The sequence below is a fragment of the Schistocerca americana genome, chromosome 5, assembly GCF_021461395.2.
Source record: "Schistocerca americana isolate TAMUIC-IGC-003095 chromosome 5, iqSchAmer2.1, whole genome shotgun sequence".
Lineage (NCBI taxonomy): Eukaryota > Metazoa > Arthropoda > Insecta > Orthoptera > Acrididae > Schistocerca > Schistocerca americana.
Window position 1 is genome coordinate 447,407,250 of NC_060123.1, and position 16,227 is coordinate 447,423,476.

The following is a 16,227-nucleotide window of genomic DNA, read 5'->3' on the forward strand; positions in this document are numbered from 1 at the left end:
TTGTCCCACTCCTCAACGGTGATTCGGCGTAGATCCCTCACAGTGGTTGGTGGGTCACGTCGTTCATAAACAGCCCTTTTCAATCTATCACAGGCATGCTCGATAGGGTTCAAGTCTGGAGAATATGCTGGCCACTCTAGTCGAGCGATGTCGCTATCCTGAAAGAAGTCATTCACAAGATGTGCACTATGGAGGCGCGAATTGTTGTCCATGAAGACGAATGCGATGCCAATACGCTGCCGATATGGTTGGACTATGGGTCGGAGGATGGCATTCATGTATCGTACAGCAGTCACGGCGCCTTCCATGACCACTAGCAGCGTACGTCGGCCCACATAATGCCACCCCGAAAAAGCAGGGAATCTGCACCTTGCTGCACTCTCTGGACAATGTGTCTAAGGCGTTCAGGCTGCCGAGTTGCCTCCAAACACGTCTCCGACCATTATCTGGTTGAAGGCATATACGACACTCATCAGTGAAGAGAACGTGATGCCAATCCCGAGCGGTCCATTCGGCATGTTGTTGGGCCCATCTGTATCGCGCTGCTTGGTGTCGTGATTTCAAAGACTGATCTCCCCATGGACGTCGGGAGTGAAGTTGCGCAGCCCATTGCGCAAAGTTTGAGTCATAACCCGACGTTCTGTGGCTCCACGAAAAGCATTATTCAACATGGTGGCGTTGCTGTCAGGGTTCCTCCGAGCCCTAATCCGTAGGTAGCGGTCATCCACTGCAGTAGTAGCCCTCGGGCGGCCTGAGCGAAGCATGCCATCAACAGTTCCTGTCTCTCTGTATCTTCTCCATGTCCGAACAATTTCGCTTTGATTCACTCCGAGACACGTGGACACTTCACTTGGTGAGAGCCCGTCCTGGCATAAAGTAATAATGCGGACGCGATCGAACCGCGGTATTGACCATCTAGGCATGACTGAACTGCAGACAACACGAGCCGTGTACCTTCTTCCTGGTGGAATGATTGGAACTGATCGGCTGTCGGACCCCCTCCGTCTAATAGGCGCTGCTCATGCATGGTTATTTACATCTCTGGGCGGTTAAGTGACGTCTCTGAACAGTCAAAGGGACTGTGTCTACAATATCCACAGTCAATGTCTATCTTCAGGAGTTCTGGGAACCGGTGTAATGCAAAACTTTTTTTGATGTGTGTTCTTCCCCCTGCTTAAGCAGCACGCGCTTTTGATAGGTCTCTAGTGTCCGCCAACGTTCGTAACACTAAGGTGATTTTCTTGATAACTGAAATTGTATCTATATCGACAGCAGTGTGGGTTAAGTCTTCAGCATTGTCAGATTGATTTGTTAATCAGTTACACATTAAATGTCAATAATGGACATTATGCAACTTGACGCCAAATATGATGCGCGATTTCCTATGATCTGTGGTCGCTTAAGGACAGCTTTCCCTACTCGCACCGCCTTTCCATACTCCTGGTCCACATGGCATGATCGTCCGTCACTTGTGAAGAGATAATTTCTACTGTATTGCCCCACTACAGTAGTGTATATATTTCCACACGACATGATAAATCATAATTCACAAAGCGGAATAAACGGTACACTCTGGTGAAGGAAATTGGTGTGTCCTTTACAGATAAACCATTCCAGTATCTCTTCTACGAGGAGAAACCACGAGAAACGTAATTCTAAATTTGACCAGCTGCCCCCCCCCCCCCCCTCCCAGTGCGAGCTGAGATTCTTACAATTGCACCACCTGGCTGGAGCCTATAAACTTCATCTGTATGTATGCCGCTGGGCGTTAAAAGAGCAATACCGATAAGACAGCATGCGACGAACATCAGACTGGCGTGAGTTGTACTTCATGCTTGTGATGTGTTCACCACATAAGTTTGACGCTCAAGATAAAATTAGCAGGAAACGAAGCCTGTACCACATGAATCAACTGTTGCATTGAGGTGGCGTGCTTACACTCCGCAACGGTCTGGCCACAGGCGGTGCCAGGCTGTAAGATAAACAACGTTGGCAACGCAGTGAATAACAAATAACAATCAGCTATTGAAATAATAACGTACTCAAAGAAATACTCAACTTCAGTATCAAAAGAAGGTGTGGCACTGATGTTAAATTTCTGAACATTGAATAAGTTTCACCACTCCCTTTCTGGCCTGATTGTGGAATGGTACTCCAGTTTGCAATAAAAAGGCAGTCTCTGTTACACGCATTTCCTTTAAAATTGAAGCGTTTCGTGTTAGTGGCGCATCTCCAAAATTTCTGTAAATTAACAGTAACTCATGTGTGACTATAAGCCATCCAAACCCTGATAAGTAGCTATTGACTTATGTAGTTTATAAAAAGAACTTGCCATAGACACCGTTAACCCCACTACTCTAAAAGTAAACATTGAATGGGGCCTAACCACCATCATCAAATATAAATAAAACGGGAAGCCTAAAATAACAAATAAATTTTTATAAAAATTCCTTCTAAAATAGATAATTACTAGAACGGACTTTCCGTATCTGTGGGAACGGAGAACATAACTTGGAGTTCACCGCAAGCCTTTCCACATACAGATTCTCTCCATGGTCTGGCGAGTGTAACTCCGGTTTACGTTCTCCGTGCCCATAGATACGGAAAGTATTTTCTAGTAGTTATCTTTTTTAGAAAGAATTTTCATAAAAATTTACGTACCTTTTCAGGCTTCCGATTTTATAATTGACTATTGCGGTTACGTACATTCAGAGTTTACTTTTTTACTAGTGCGGTTTGCGCTGTCTAAGGCAAGTTCATTTTATAAGTTGCTTAAGTCAATAGTTACCCAGCGAGGTATGGATAGGCTCATGGTCACAACTTTACGTAATACACTGAGGAGCCGAAGAAACTGGTACACCAGCCTAAAGTCGTGTAGGGCCCCGGCGAGCACTCAGAATTGCCTCAACACGACGTCGCATGGACTCGACTAACGCCTGAAGTTGTGCTGGAGGGAACTGTCACCATGAATCTTGCAGGGCTGTCCATAAATCCGTAAGAGTACGAGGGGATGGAGATCTCTTCTGAACAGCACGTTGCAAGGCTTCCCAGACAAACTCAATAATGTTCATGTCGGGAGAGTTTGGCGGCCAGCAGAAGTGTTTAAACTCAGAAGAGTGTTCTTGAAGCCACTCTGTAGCACGTGTGGTGTGTCGCATTGTCCTGCTGGAATCGCCCAAGTCCGTCGGAATGCATAATGAACGTGAATGGATGCAGGCGATCATACAGGCTGCTTACGTTTTCTCATCCGATTGCGAAAACATTCAGTTGGTACCCACCTACATAGGGAGAAATGATCATCACGATAAAATAAGAGAAATCAGGGCTCGCACAGAAAAATTTAGGTGGTTCATTGAACCCTCTTCCAGGCACTTTATTGTGAATAGTAGAGTAATCACGTAGATGTAGAGGTACGTACGTCTCACCTGTCAGAGTCGTATCTAGACGTATCAGAGGTCCCATATCACTCCAACTGCACACGTCCCACATCATTACAAAGCCTCCACCAGCTTGAACAGTCCCCTGCTGACGTGCAGGGTCCACGGATTTATGACCTCTCCATCCCCGTACACGTCCATCCACTCGATACAATTTGAAACGAGACTCTTCCAACCAGGCAACATGTTTCCAGTCGTCAACAGTCCAATGTCGGTGTTGGCAGGCCCTGGCTAGGCGAAAGCTTTGTGTCGTGCAATCATCAAGAGTACACGAGAGGGCCTTCGGCTCCGAAATCCCATATCGATGATGATTCGTTGAAAGGTTCGCACGCTGACACTTGTTGATGACCCAGCATTGAAAGCCTCAGCAATTTTGCGCAAGTGTTGCACTTCTGTTACGTTGAACGATTCTCTTCAGTCGTGATACGTCCCGTTCTTGCAGGATCTTTTTCCGGCCGCAGTAATGTCGGAGATTTGATGTCTTACCGGATTCCTGATATTCACGGTACACTCGTGAAATGGTCGTATGGGAAAATCCCCTCTCCATCGCTACTTCGGAGATTGTGTGTCCCATCGCTCGACCGCCGACTGTAACACTACGTTCAAACTCACTGAACTCTTTATAACCTGCCACTGTAGCGGCAGTAACCGATCTAACAACTGCGCCACACACTTATTGCCTTATATAGGCGTTGCCGACCGCAGCGCCGTATTCTGCCTGTTTACGTATCTCTGTGTTTGACTATGCATGCCCATACGAGTTTCTTTGGCGCTTCAGTATATTTCCCGCCTGCTTACTCAGACTGCACTTTCCCGATATGTCTCGTGTGTCCGCGAACGTTCGTAATGTTAAGTTGATTGTCTTGTTGACTTTTGCGAGTCAGTTTTTAATAACTGAAATTGTATTTACATAGATATCAGTATGGGGAAAGTCCTCAGCATGGTCAGATTGATTTCTTAATCAGTTAAACATTAAATATTAATACTGGACTTAATGCAACTTGACGCCAAACCTATGCGCGATTTCCTATGATCTGTTGTCGCTTTTAAGATAGTTTACTCTACTCGCATCGCATTGCTTTTCCACACACTCCCGGTCCACATGGGACGACCGTTCGTCACGTGTGAAGGGGGTAGCCCGTATTTTCTACTGGCTTGCATCGCTATAACAGTGTATATATTTCCACACGACATGATAAATCATAATCCGAAAAGTGGGATAAACGGCACACTCTGACTGGTGAAGGAAATTGGTGTATCCTTGACAGAGGGATCATTCCATTAGCTCCTCTACGTAGAGAAACCACGAGAAACGTAAATCTAAATGGCAGGACGAGAATTTGACCCAGCTGCCCCCTCCCGCCCCCCCCCCCCCCCCCTCGGTGCTAGCTTAGTTTCTTACAATTGCACCACCTGGTTGGAGCCAACAAACTTCATCGGTATGTACGCCGCCGGGTGTTAAAAATGCAACACCAATAAGACGGCTTGCAACAAACATCAAATTGGCGTGAGCTGCACTCTATCCTCCTGTTGTTTTCACCAAATAAGTTTGATGCCCGACATAAAAGTAGCAGCAAACGAACCCTCTATCACAGGAATCAGTTGTTGTTTTGAGGTGGCGTGCTTAAACGCTGCAACTGTCTGGCCACAGGCAATCTCACACTATAAGACAAACAACGTTGGCAGCGCAATGAGTAACAAATAATGATCAGTTATTAAAATAATATGTACACAAATAAATACTCAATTTCAGTATCGTGAGAAGCTGTGGCACTAATGTAAAAGTTCTGAGCACTGAATAAGTTTCTCCGCTCTATTTCTGGACTGGTTCAGCAACGGTAATTCAGTTTTCAATAAAAAGGCAGACTCTGTTACACCTATTACAGAAACTCTGAAGATGCGTCACTAGCTCTAAACGCGTCAATTTTAATGTATGTACGACATTTTGTTTCAAAATTCTAAACACTGAACCAGCCTAACTCAGTGTACAATGCTAACTAATCTGACAGCTGTTCAGACTGGTCTCTAGTCGATGACAGAATAGAAATTCAGCCTCAGATAATAAACACTGCGACAATTGGCGTTGGCTGTCCGATGACTGCTGACGGCAGTTCGTTGATAACTGGTCGGCAACTGGAACTGTGTGCATGTATATTTTCAAGAACTTGGTTGAACACTGGGACGTTAGACTGCTGGTAACTATATGGGGCGGGGGGGATGAAATAACAAAAAAGAAAAGCAGTAGATAACAGAAGGTAAATCATTTATGCATCAATTATGCATTGCCTATGCCTCACGTTTTACGCTATTAACCTTACAATTATTTGCGTGGCTAGAATGAAATTTCCTCTCTGCAACGGAGTGTGCCCTAACATGAAACTTCCTGGCAGGTTAAAACTGTGAGTTGAACCGAGGCTCGAACTCAGGACTTTTGCCTTTTGCAGGCAAGTGCTCTACCAACTGACCTTCCTGCCAGGACCTTTCATACCAATGCACTTCTCTGCAGCAGAGTGAAAATTTCATTCCGGGGACTTCCTCCAGGTTGTAGCTAAGCCATGTCTTTGCAGTATTCTCTCTTTGAGGAACGCCAGTCCTGTGAGTTTCACAGAAGAGCTTCTGTGAAGTTTGGAAGGTAGGAGATTAGCTACTGGCGGAAGTAATACAGTGAGGACGGGTCGTGAATCATGTGTGGGTAATTCAGTCGATAGAACATTTCCCTGCGAAAGGAAAAGGTCCCGAGTTCGAGTATCGGTCAAGTGCACAGTTTTAATCTGCCACGCAGCTTCATTTTAATACCTATTAAAAATTCACAAGGTCAGATTTTCAGAACTGTCTGTATGGCGCTTGGTATATGAATTCCGCCTAGGATAAATTATTTTATAATTTATAGACCGATTTAGAAATGTATTGTGTTAAAAATTTATTTTTATTTTAGTAATCGTTTTCTGCTTTTTTGACTTATGTGTTTCAAATTTCGTAAACGATTGATTTTCAACATTTTGATGATATTTTAAAAGAGACACATGTTAAGAGAGACATATGTTACTTTTCACCTTTATTATAGCGTCCTTTCAGCTGATCATAACTGAATTAGAACAACATAATCCTGCCTACTATTAATGTGTCAACTGTGTGCTATTTTCTAAAAAATGAACTAAAGAAGTCAAAGTTAGTTGTACATGGTGTCATATAAGATTTTATTTCAGTATTAGTATTATGCTTGCAGTTTCGTCCTTGTACTTGTCCTGTCACATATATTATGCACTTCTCCAGTCTCTCTGTCCATATCCTCCTACCTCCTGTCTTTATCTATCGCGTCCTCCCCATGTCTCTGTCCATGGTCTCCTCCCCCCTTTCTCTCCACCACCTTTCACTATACATCTCCTTCTCCTACTCTCTCTGCTTGTCCACACATTTACCCACTGCAGCACATTCTGATACTACACACTCAACGTGTCAGCCTCACAGGGCAGCCTAGATGTCAATCACTACCAAACTTTTTCATCTCACCCCCACCTGCACTGAAAAGATCGACAAATCGACAAAAAACCAACCTCAAATTCAAAAATGGCTCTGAGCACTATGGGACTCAACTGCCGTGGTCATAAGTCCCATAGAACTTAGAACTACTTAAACCTAACTAACCTAAGGACACACATCGATGCCCGAGGCAGGATTCGAACCTGCGACCGTAGCGGTCGTGCGGTTCCAGACTGTAGCGCCTTTAACCGCTCGGCCACTCCGGCCAGCTAAACCTTAAGTGGGCGCGCCATATTTTATAACACGAGCGGGCACGTGGCGTACTTTGTACACGTGTAAAGAAAGCTGTCTTTATGTTGCCAAGGTAAACATGTATGAGCAAAACCATAGTTTACTCTTAGTTTATCGAGCGAGGGGCTCAGTGGTTAACACAGTGGGCTCGCATTCAGGAGGACGACGGTTCAAACCCACATCCAGCCATCCTGATTTGGGCTTTCCGTGATTTCCCTAAATCGCTTCAGGCAATTGCCGAGATGGTTCCTTTGAAAGGCCATGGCCGACTTCTTTCCCCGTTCTTCCCTAATCCGTTGGGACCAATGATCTCGCTATTTGGTCCCTCCCCCCACCCCCAAATAAACCATTAACCAACCAACTCTTAGTCTAATTAAGCAACAGTAAAATAAACTTATATTATATGGAGCTAAATCATTGTTCCACTAAACAGTAATAAAATAAACATTTATTATATCACACAGTTGCCGGACACAACTGTTTGACCCACTTTAAGAATTAAACATTCCATTTGCGTCGGATCCCAGCTAACCGCTTATTCGATCACTCATTACGTCGTAGACAACTGCCTCATTATGGGACTGTGCTGCTAGCTGGGAATCTGGGTCATTTTCGTCCATGAGCGTCAATTTTTTCTCACCTAGCTTGCTGTTTATTTTATATTGCTACTTCTTAGCCGGCCGGTGTGGCCGTGCGGTTCTAGGCGCTTCAGCCTGGAACCGCGTGACCACTACGGTCGCAGGTTCGAATCCTGCCTGGGGCATGGATGTGTGTGATGTCCTTAGGTTAGTTAGGTTTAAGTAGTTCTAAGTTCTAGGAGACTGATGACCTCAGATGTTAAGCCCCATAGTGCTCAGAGCCATTTGCACCTTTTGCTACTGCTTACATGGACATATGACAACACGATTTATCACCATGTTAGCGGAACCACTAATGAAAGAATTGTTGTATCCTGCCTAGTTATCAAAGATGGAGTGTCTAGGAAATCGGCTTCTCGGATCGCTAGACAACAATTCAAGCAAATCGTATTAAAGAGTTTTATTACGAAATGAATCAATGACAATATCTAACTTGAGAAATACATACATGTGTCGCAAGCAAAGGGTGACATGCTCTCTCTCTCTCTCTCTCTCTCTCTCTCTCTCTCTCTCTCTCTCACCATCTCACCTTTTACTCCCCCTCTTTGGGGAAGTGTATGGAGGAGTTTATAGCCTGTTGGCTTTTACTCCACAACACATGTTGTGAGTGTGTGTGTTTCTTGGATAGTTTTAACTGTCTTTATATTGTGATGGTGTTCTGGTGGTGTCATGTACTTGCCTGAGGCTAGAGAGATGTTGGGTATTTTAAGGATTAATGATTGGTATTAGGATTTGGAGATTTTGGGATTTTTCTCTAAGACTTAGTCGTCAAAGATCGTCATAGGGCGTTTGTGCTTATCACGGGACATGTCATACCGACCTAGGAAGTGGATGAGGTTATTTCCAGATCTGGAAGAGTTCTCGTAGAAAGCCCCTGTGAGATCTTGGAATCTTTCTTTGAGGAGGTTGTGCAGAACGTCGATGAGGAATCCCACTGGTAGATGCAGTGCCCTCCTGAGGGCGCGGTTCTGCAGCCTCTGGAGTTTGTCCAGGTGCTGCTTTGATGCGTATCCCCAGACAGGGCACGCGTATTCCATTACTGGGTGTATGACTGCCTGGTAGACATTTACTCCTACAAAGCAGGGAAGGGAGCTGGTTGTGTTGAGGACTGGGTATAGGATGGACATTCTGGCGCAGACCTTCCTGTGGACCTCGTCTATGTGGCCTGTCCACATTGGTCTCGAGTCCAAGGCTATGCCGAGATACTTCGTGGATCAGAGCCAGGGGAGTCGGGATCCATGTAGGTGCAGGTGAAGGGGGGGTGGGGGGCGTTGAGGCGGTCTATGATCCCAAGCCTCCAGGTGAGCAGCGTAGTTTGTGTCTTTTCAGGGTTGACGGTGATGCGCCAGCAATGGGCCCAGGTTTCTCTGTTACCTAAAACCCTTTGTAGCCTATGAATGACCAGTCCTTATTCGCATTTAGAGTGTAAAAGACTGTGTCGTCAGCATACTGTGTATTGTGCATCAGGGGGGCTGTGGGAGTGTCCACAGTGTACAGACTGTGACATGCAATATAATCAATGTCCTTAAGTATAACAATTTCAAAATAAGTGTAGTAATACAGTGGATGCTTCTATCCAGGTCGTTGGTCTTGACGCCTCTGTAGAGCTCGTAGAACTGGCTGTGACCAGGCGGAAGTGGCACTCTCTTCTCTAAAGTTCCCGACTGGAGTGCCAGCGCTTGACTTTATGCTGGAACAGTAATAAGCATGGGCTCATAGTTATAACACAAGAATGGAACGCTACAAGTCAATGTTATTTGTGGTTGGAGCACTTCATACATAGGCGGGACCACTCAAGGGTTGATATAGTAGTGCTCGGATAGTGTAATGGTAAGACAACCGCTCACGATAAGCGGGTTTGAGTCCTGGTTCAGTACAAATTTTCATTGTTGGAATTCCATTATATAGCTGGTGCTTATTCATACTCGCAAGTGTGATTTCATTTCACGTACAGTACTTCGTAACAGCCGTAGTCGCCGCAGTGCTCATTCCTTTGGGCAACCTTTAGGTTGAGCTACTATTCGACCGTATCTGCAAGATGCCTGGACACGATCTCAATCGGCAGTGTGTGCGGTGTTGCAGGATGCGCTGGCTGTGGCTGTTGGCGGCAGCGGTGGCGGCCGCGCCTTCTCCTTCGCCTTCGCCTTCGCCTCCCCCGGAGCTGGAGGCGCAGTCGTGGCGGTGCCCGGCGGTGGGCGGCGGCGTGGCGTGCGCGTGCGACCTGCCGCACACGCTGCGGTGCGCGGGCGGCGCGGGCGCGCTGCGGGCCGTGGGCTCTGCGCTGCGCGGGCTGTCGCCGCCGCGCGCCGTGTCGCTGCTGGAGGTGTCTGCGCGCGGGCTGCCCGCGCTGGACGCGCCGCCGCTGTCGGGCGTGCTGCTGCACGGGCTGGTCGTGTCGTCGGGCGCGCTGCGGGGCGTGTCGGCGCGCGCCTTCGCCGGGCTGGCGGGCCCGCTGCAGGCGCTCGGCCTGCCCGACAACCGGCTCGACGCCGTGCCCGCCGCCGCGCTCGCCGCCCTGCCCGCGCTGCAGCGGCTCGACCTCTCGCGCAACCTGCTGCAGCGCATCGACGACCGCGCGCTCCAGGTGACACACACTTTACCGTCTAAATTTTACTCGTAATTTTCTTCAACTTGCATTTCAGCGCGGGAGGTGAGACGAAGGGCCTAAAGAGGGCTCCACACCCTCGTGTCAATATACAGTCTGTTCCACAAGAAAGTGTAAAAAAAATGTAGAAATGTATGTGAAATCTTATGGGACTTAAATGTTAAGGGCGTCAGTCCCTATGCTTACACACTACTTAACCTAAATCATCCTAAGGACAAACACACACACCCACGCCCGAGGGAGGACTCGAACCTCCGCCGGGACCAGCCGCACAGTCCACAACTGCAGCACCTAGACCGCTCGGCTAATCCCGCGCGGCTAAGAAAGTGTACGTCATTATGTTAAATGTAACGTCTGCAGAGACATCTCTGGTAGTGGTCTCGAATCTGTACCCAAAGTGCTTTTGCACAGTGTATAGCTAAGCAGTATGAGAGTTGAATGTTTCTTTTTGTCAACTGCACTTTTGGATATTTGCAGTTATTTACAACTAATTTACCGTGCAGTTCTAGGCACTGCAGTCCGGAACCGTGGAACTGCTACGGCCGCAGGTTCGAATCCTGCCTTGGGCATGGATGTGTGTGATGTCCTTAGGTTAGTTAGGTTTAACTAGTTCTAAGTTCTAGGGGACTGATGACCTAAGATGTTAAGTCCCATAGTGCTCAGAGACATTTGAACAACCTATTTAAATGCTGAAAAAATGTGCAATATTTATCAAAAAATGGCTTCTGAGGTCCGTTATGAAGCTATTTTCAACGAGGCAAACTGGGTGCTTTAAGAGGATAATGATCCGAAACATTGCAGCAGTCTCTGTACAGCATGAAAACAATAGGGTGTCCATGATGGATTGTTCGTATGTTAAGATGAAGCTTAAAAAGTAGGCCAGTATACAGTATACTTTGTAGCAGCTGTCATATAAATTCAGGACGATATGGAGATCTTTACAGAGAATATCTCGTGAAAATATACCAACTAGGTTCCAAGCTATAATCGGTAATGGCGGCGATTGGATTAACTATTAGGTAATTGTGCAATTAGTAATAACATGTATTTTCACGTACACATATGTTTATAATAGTCTTTTATTTCGTACAGAGAATGGTGTGCACGTTCTTGTGGAACTGACTGTACTGCACAAAAATACCACTGGAGGAATGGCGTATTATCGTTGCCACTTGCCAATGAGGTGACAAAAGTCATGGGACAGCGATATGGACTCATCCAGGTAGCGGCAATATCGCGTACACGAGGTATAAAAGGGCAGTGTGTTGCCGGAGCTCTCAGTTACACTCAGGTGATTCGTGTGGAAAGGTTTCCGTCACGATCATGGCCACATGGGGGAATTAACAGACTTGGAAGTGGAAGTTGGGGGACATTCCATTTTGTAAATCGTTAGGCAGTTCAATATTCCACAGTGTCGAGAGCGTGCCAAGAACATAAAATTTCAAGCATTACCTCTCACCATGAACAACACAGTAGCCAATGGGTTTCATACAACGACTGAAAGCATCAGCGTTTGCATAGACTTGTCATTGTAACAGACAAGCAACACTGCATGAAGCAACTGAATAAATCAATGCGGGACATACGACAAATGTATCCATTACGAAAGAGTGGCGAAATTTGCCGTTAATGGGCTATGGCAGCAGGCGACCAATGTGAGTACCTTTGCTAACGGCACGACATCGCCTGCACAGCCCCTCCTAGACTCTTGACCATATCGTTTGGACCCTAGATGACTGGAAATCCGTGGCCTCGTCAGATGAGTCACGATTTCAGTTGGTGCGAGCTCATGGTATGGCTCCATTGTGATGCAGACCCCGTGAAAACATGGAGCCAAGTGTCAACTAAATGTTGTGCGAGCTGGTACTGGCTCCATAACGGTGCAGGCTGTGTTTACGTGGAATGCACTGGGTCCTCTGGTCCACCTGAACCGATCATTGACTGAAATGTTATGATCAGCTACTTGGAGAGCATTTGCAACTAGCCATGGATTTCATGTTCACTAGCAACGATGGAATATTTATGTACCACATTGCGCTATTTCACTGGGCCACAATTGTTCACAACTGGTTTGAAGAACATCCTGAACAATTAGATCCAATGATTTGGCCACCCAAATAACCTGACATAATAGAACACTAATGGGACATAATCGAGAAGTCAGTTCATGCACCAGCAATGCTTTCGCAATTATGGATAGCTATAGAGGCATCATGGTTCAGTATTGCTGCAGGGGACTGCCAACGACTTGTTGCGTCCATGCCACATCGAGTTGCCCCGTCCGCCCCGATAGCTGAGTGGTCAGCGTGGCGGATTGCCATCCTATGGGCCCGGGTTCGATTCTCGTCGGGGTGGAGATTTTCTCCGCTCTGGGACTGGGTGTTGTGTTGTCTTCATCATCATTTCATCCCCATCCGACGCGCAGGTCGCCCAATGTGGCGTCGAATGTAATAAGACGTGCTCCAAGGCGGCCAGACCTGCCCCGCAAGGGGCCTCCCGGCCAATGACGCCAAACGCTCATTTCCATTTCCATCGAGTTGCCCCACTATACTGGGCAGAAGGAGTTGCGATATAATATTAGGAGGAATCCCATGACGTTTGTCACCTCTGTGTACCTCCAGGACGCATCAGTAATGTGTTGTCCTAGGAGCAGAAGTTTTGCACCACATAGTACGTAACACGCCCAGGGTAGTGTGACGTCCTCTCGACAGTGACAAAAAAAAAAAAGTGGAGGTCTTTTCTTTTCTGGCAGAACGAAACGCATAGTATGCCAATGCCTTATGTGGGGTGTCACAGGGCAACTACTTCTGGACAACTGTGATATGTTGTGCTTTGCATTTTACTGAAGCAGTTGATGCAAGTGAGGTGAAGGCTGTTGCAAAATGGCTACAAGAAAAGTTATAAGTGCATTTCATTGCTGATGGTTCAAATGGTTCTAAGCACTATGGGACTTAACATCTGAGGGCATCAATCCCCTAGACTTAGAACTACTAAAACCTAACTAACCTAAGGACATCACACACATTCATGCCCGAGGCAGGATTCGAACGTGCGACCGTAGCAGCAGCGCGGTACCGGACTGAATGAAGCGCCTAGAACCATGCGGCCACAACGGCCGGCTGCACTGCTCAGGAAGATTAACTGTTAAATGATGCAAAGTCAAAAATGTATTGCTGACCGTTTTTCTGCGCTTCACGTTACTGTGAGGCAAATAATCCTCGTCTTCATGGTTCATTATATGACTAGCTGTCAGCAAACCCAGGCTATCCATCAATACTGTATAATGTCCCAGTAGATTTTCCCTGATTACAAACATTCATAAGAATAAAATATGACACAGACAAATACTTTTTATCTTGAATTCCATGTGACATATCCTAGTTTAGTGTTGATACATACATATTGTTATTATTTTTGTTATAGGGCCCATTGACGTAACAACAGCGCAATTGGACACCATTTGCAAACAACATGTACTCAAAACAGGAAGGTTGTCACTAGACAACATCGTTTAAATGAAGTGTGGCCTCTTCTGAGAAAAGGACACGTTTCAGATAGTCATCATCTCCCTCAATTTCAGCCAGCATGCCAACACCAAAGACATAACGAGCACGGTAATCCGTTGGTTGGAGCGACTGCATGATCTGAACTTTGTACTCACGGAAATGTAGTTGTTTAGGTAGGATGTGGTGCACTGATCTCTTTGGAATCAGCAGTTCACGTGAGGCTCTGCGATCTGACTTCTTGGGACTTTTCACGAAGGCGTCTCTCACTGTCTGAATTTTCTGCGCTCTAGGTCCAGGGCTAGCCGTTGTAGGAAGATTACAGACACTCTCTGTTTCCTTTAACTTCGCATATGTCGTCTTGATGCTTTCAGCGTCTGATAATTGTCTACGGTATGTCATCTGAAACTTTCTCTGGGCTGTTTTTGGTGACTGTGTCTCTTGATATAAGAAGATATATTGGGCTTTCTGCTGGTTTGAGTAGATACATGTTGTCTACAAATGGTGTCCGATTCCGCTGTTGTTACGTCACTGGGTCATATGTCAAACAAAGTAACAGTAAGTACGAACGTACACAAGAACTTGAACTTGTCACATGCAATTCAAGATAAAAATTATTTGTGTATGTGTCATATTTTATGCCTTAAGAAAGTTTGTAATCAAGGAAAGACTTCTGGGACACCTGGTATTAGTGCTTTGGTTAAAGTTAACAAATTTTTGTTTTCAACTTTCTTCCCAGATTGCCCTTGTGGACTGAACAGTTAATGTCTTGCGCTTTCATTTTCTGGGAAAGCACAAATGCGCTTCGTATTTAAGTTCTGCGTCCCTGTCGATGCAAAATGTCCTATTCTGTTTGCATGGCGCATAATTCCTTCTCCTAAGAAAACACGGCTTTAGAATTGTCCCTTCGTAGTTAACATGTCGACGCTCCACGGTGTGGATGTGTGCTGCAACTGAGTTGCTTGCCTTGCAAAAGAGAAGCATAAATTTGCACATTGGCGAAACAAGTGCGAAATGCCTTCATGGCAGCATAGATTCGTAAAACACAACGATAACTAATTACAAATTAACTGTATAATTTATGATGTATGTGCACTGTTTTCTATGTACACTGCCAGAAAAAAAATGCAACGCCCTCAACGACAAGGTCATTTCATTGATGAGCGAGGTGACAGGAAGTTCATCATTGCCAGGAGTATATGACGACAAATTCAGACCAAATGAAACACATATTTCACATTAAAGGATGCCCAAACAGTCACATCAGTACACAGTGCATCATCCTCTGTCAGCAACCCAGGCATGAATTCTCACATGCAAATATTCATAAAGATGCTGTATGGCATACGACGATAGATTGTCCCAGGCATCATGTGCCTTTTGTTGCAGTTCAGCAATGGTACTCGCAGGCCCTGGAGAATGAATAACTTTCCACTTCAACAAGTCAATATGTCTTAAACTGGCGAGAGATCTGATGATCTTACTGGGAAGGGTGATATTTGTCCTTAACGACGAGCACGTATGCGAGTAGCACAGGTATAAGAAACAGCCTGTGTAGTGGGCACTGACTGCTTCGCCCAACAGAAACACCAACGTGACCACGTGATGTAACTGGTGCCCCCCCCCCCCCCCCAGAAACACAAACAATGAGGGCCTAGATGAGACCTGTGTGTCGTGGGTCCGTGCACTCTTCAGTAAGCAGCTTACCAGGTCTGCTCTGCGCCACAGACGAGTACGTTCATCACTCGCATACAGACAGAACCTACTCTCATCACTGAAGACAACAGAGCGCCTTTCCACTCTCCAGTCAATTCTTTCAAGACGCCAGCTTAGCCGTACTTGGCTTTGTCCTGGTGTGGAAGGTAGCCTAGTCAGAGGCATACGTAACCTTAATCCTGTTGCAACGAGGCGGCTCTTAGCGATCGCTGGTGACACAGTGGATCCAGATTCCGTCTCTGGATGATATTTGGTTGGCTAACTCTGCTTACACAATGCGTCGATCCTGACACGTGTCTGCACTACGCGGACGTCCGAATCCTGATCTACAGGTGTGGCGATGTTCCACAGACCACTGTTCAAAGCAGCGACACACCTCCAATAGATTGTGCCCTACATGTGCAGCAGTCCGTGAGTACATCCATCCAGCTTCCCACAGTCTCACAATGCGACCCCATTCAAATGATTGTAGCTGTTCGACAGGAGTGCGCACTCATCACTGAAGCACGGTTGTACCCTAGAATGAATATTGCAAACACAGTTCACCCCTAAACTTA

The 16,227-nt window shown here is 46.1% G+C and overlaps 1 protein-coding gene across 1 annotated transcript in view; it reads left to right on the forward strand.

Moving 5' to 3' along the window:
- Positions 1–10,043: 10,043 nt before the first annotated feature.
- Positions 10,044–16,227, forward strand: part of LOC124616427 (protein artichoke-like) — a gene marked incomplete at its 5' end in the record, with an annotated part of 58,146 nt that continues 51,962 nt past the window's right edge. Inside the window, one exon of the mRNA XM_047144735.1 lies at positions 10,044–10,430. Coding sequence (XP_047000691.1) covers positions 10,044–10,430 — 387 coding nt within the window. The remainder of the gene's footprint in view (positions 10,431–16,227) is intronic.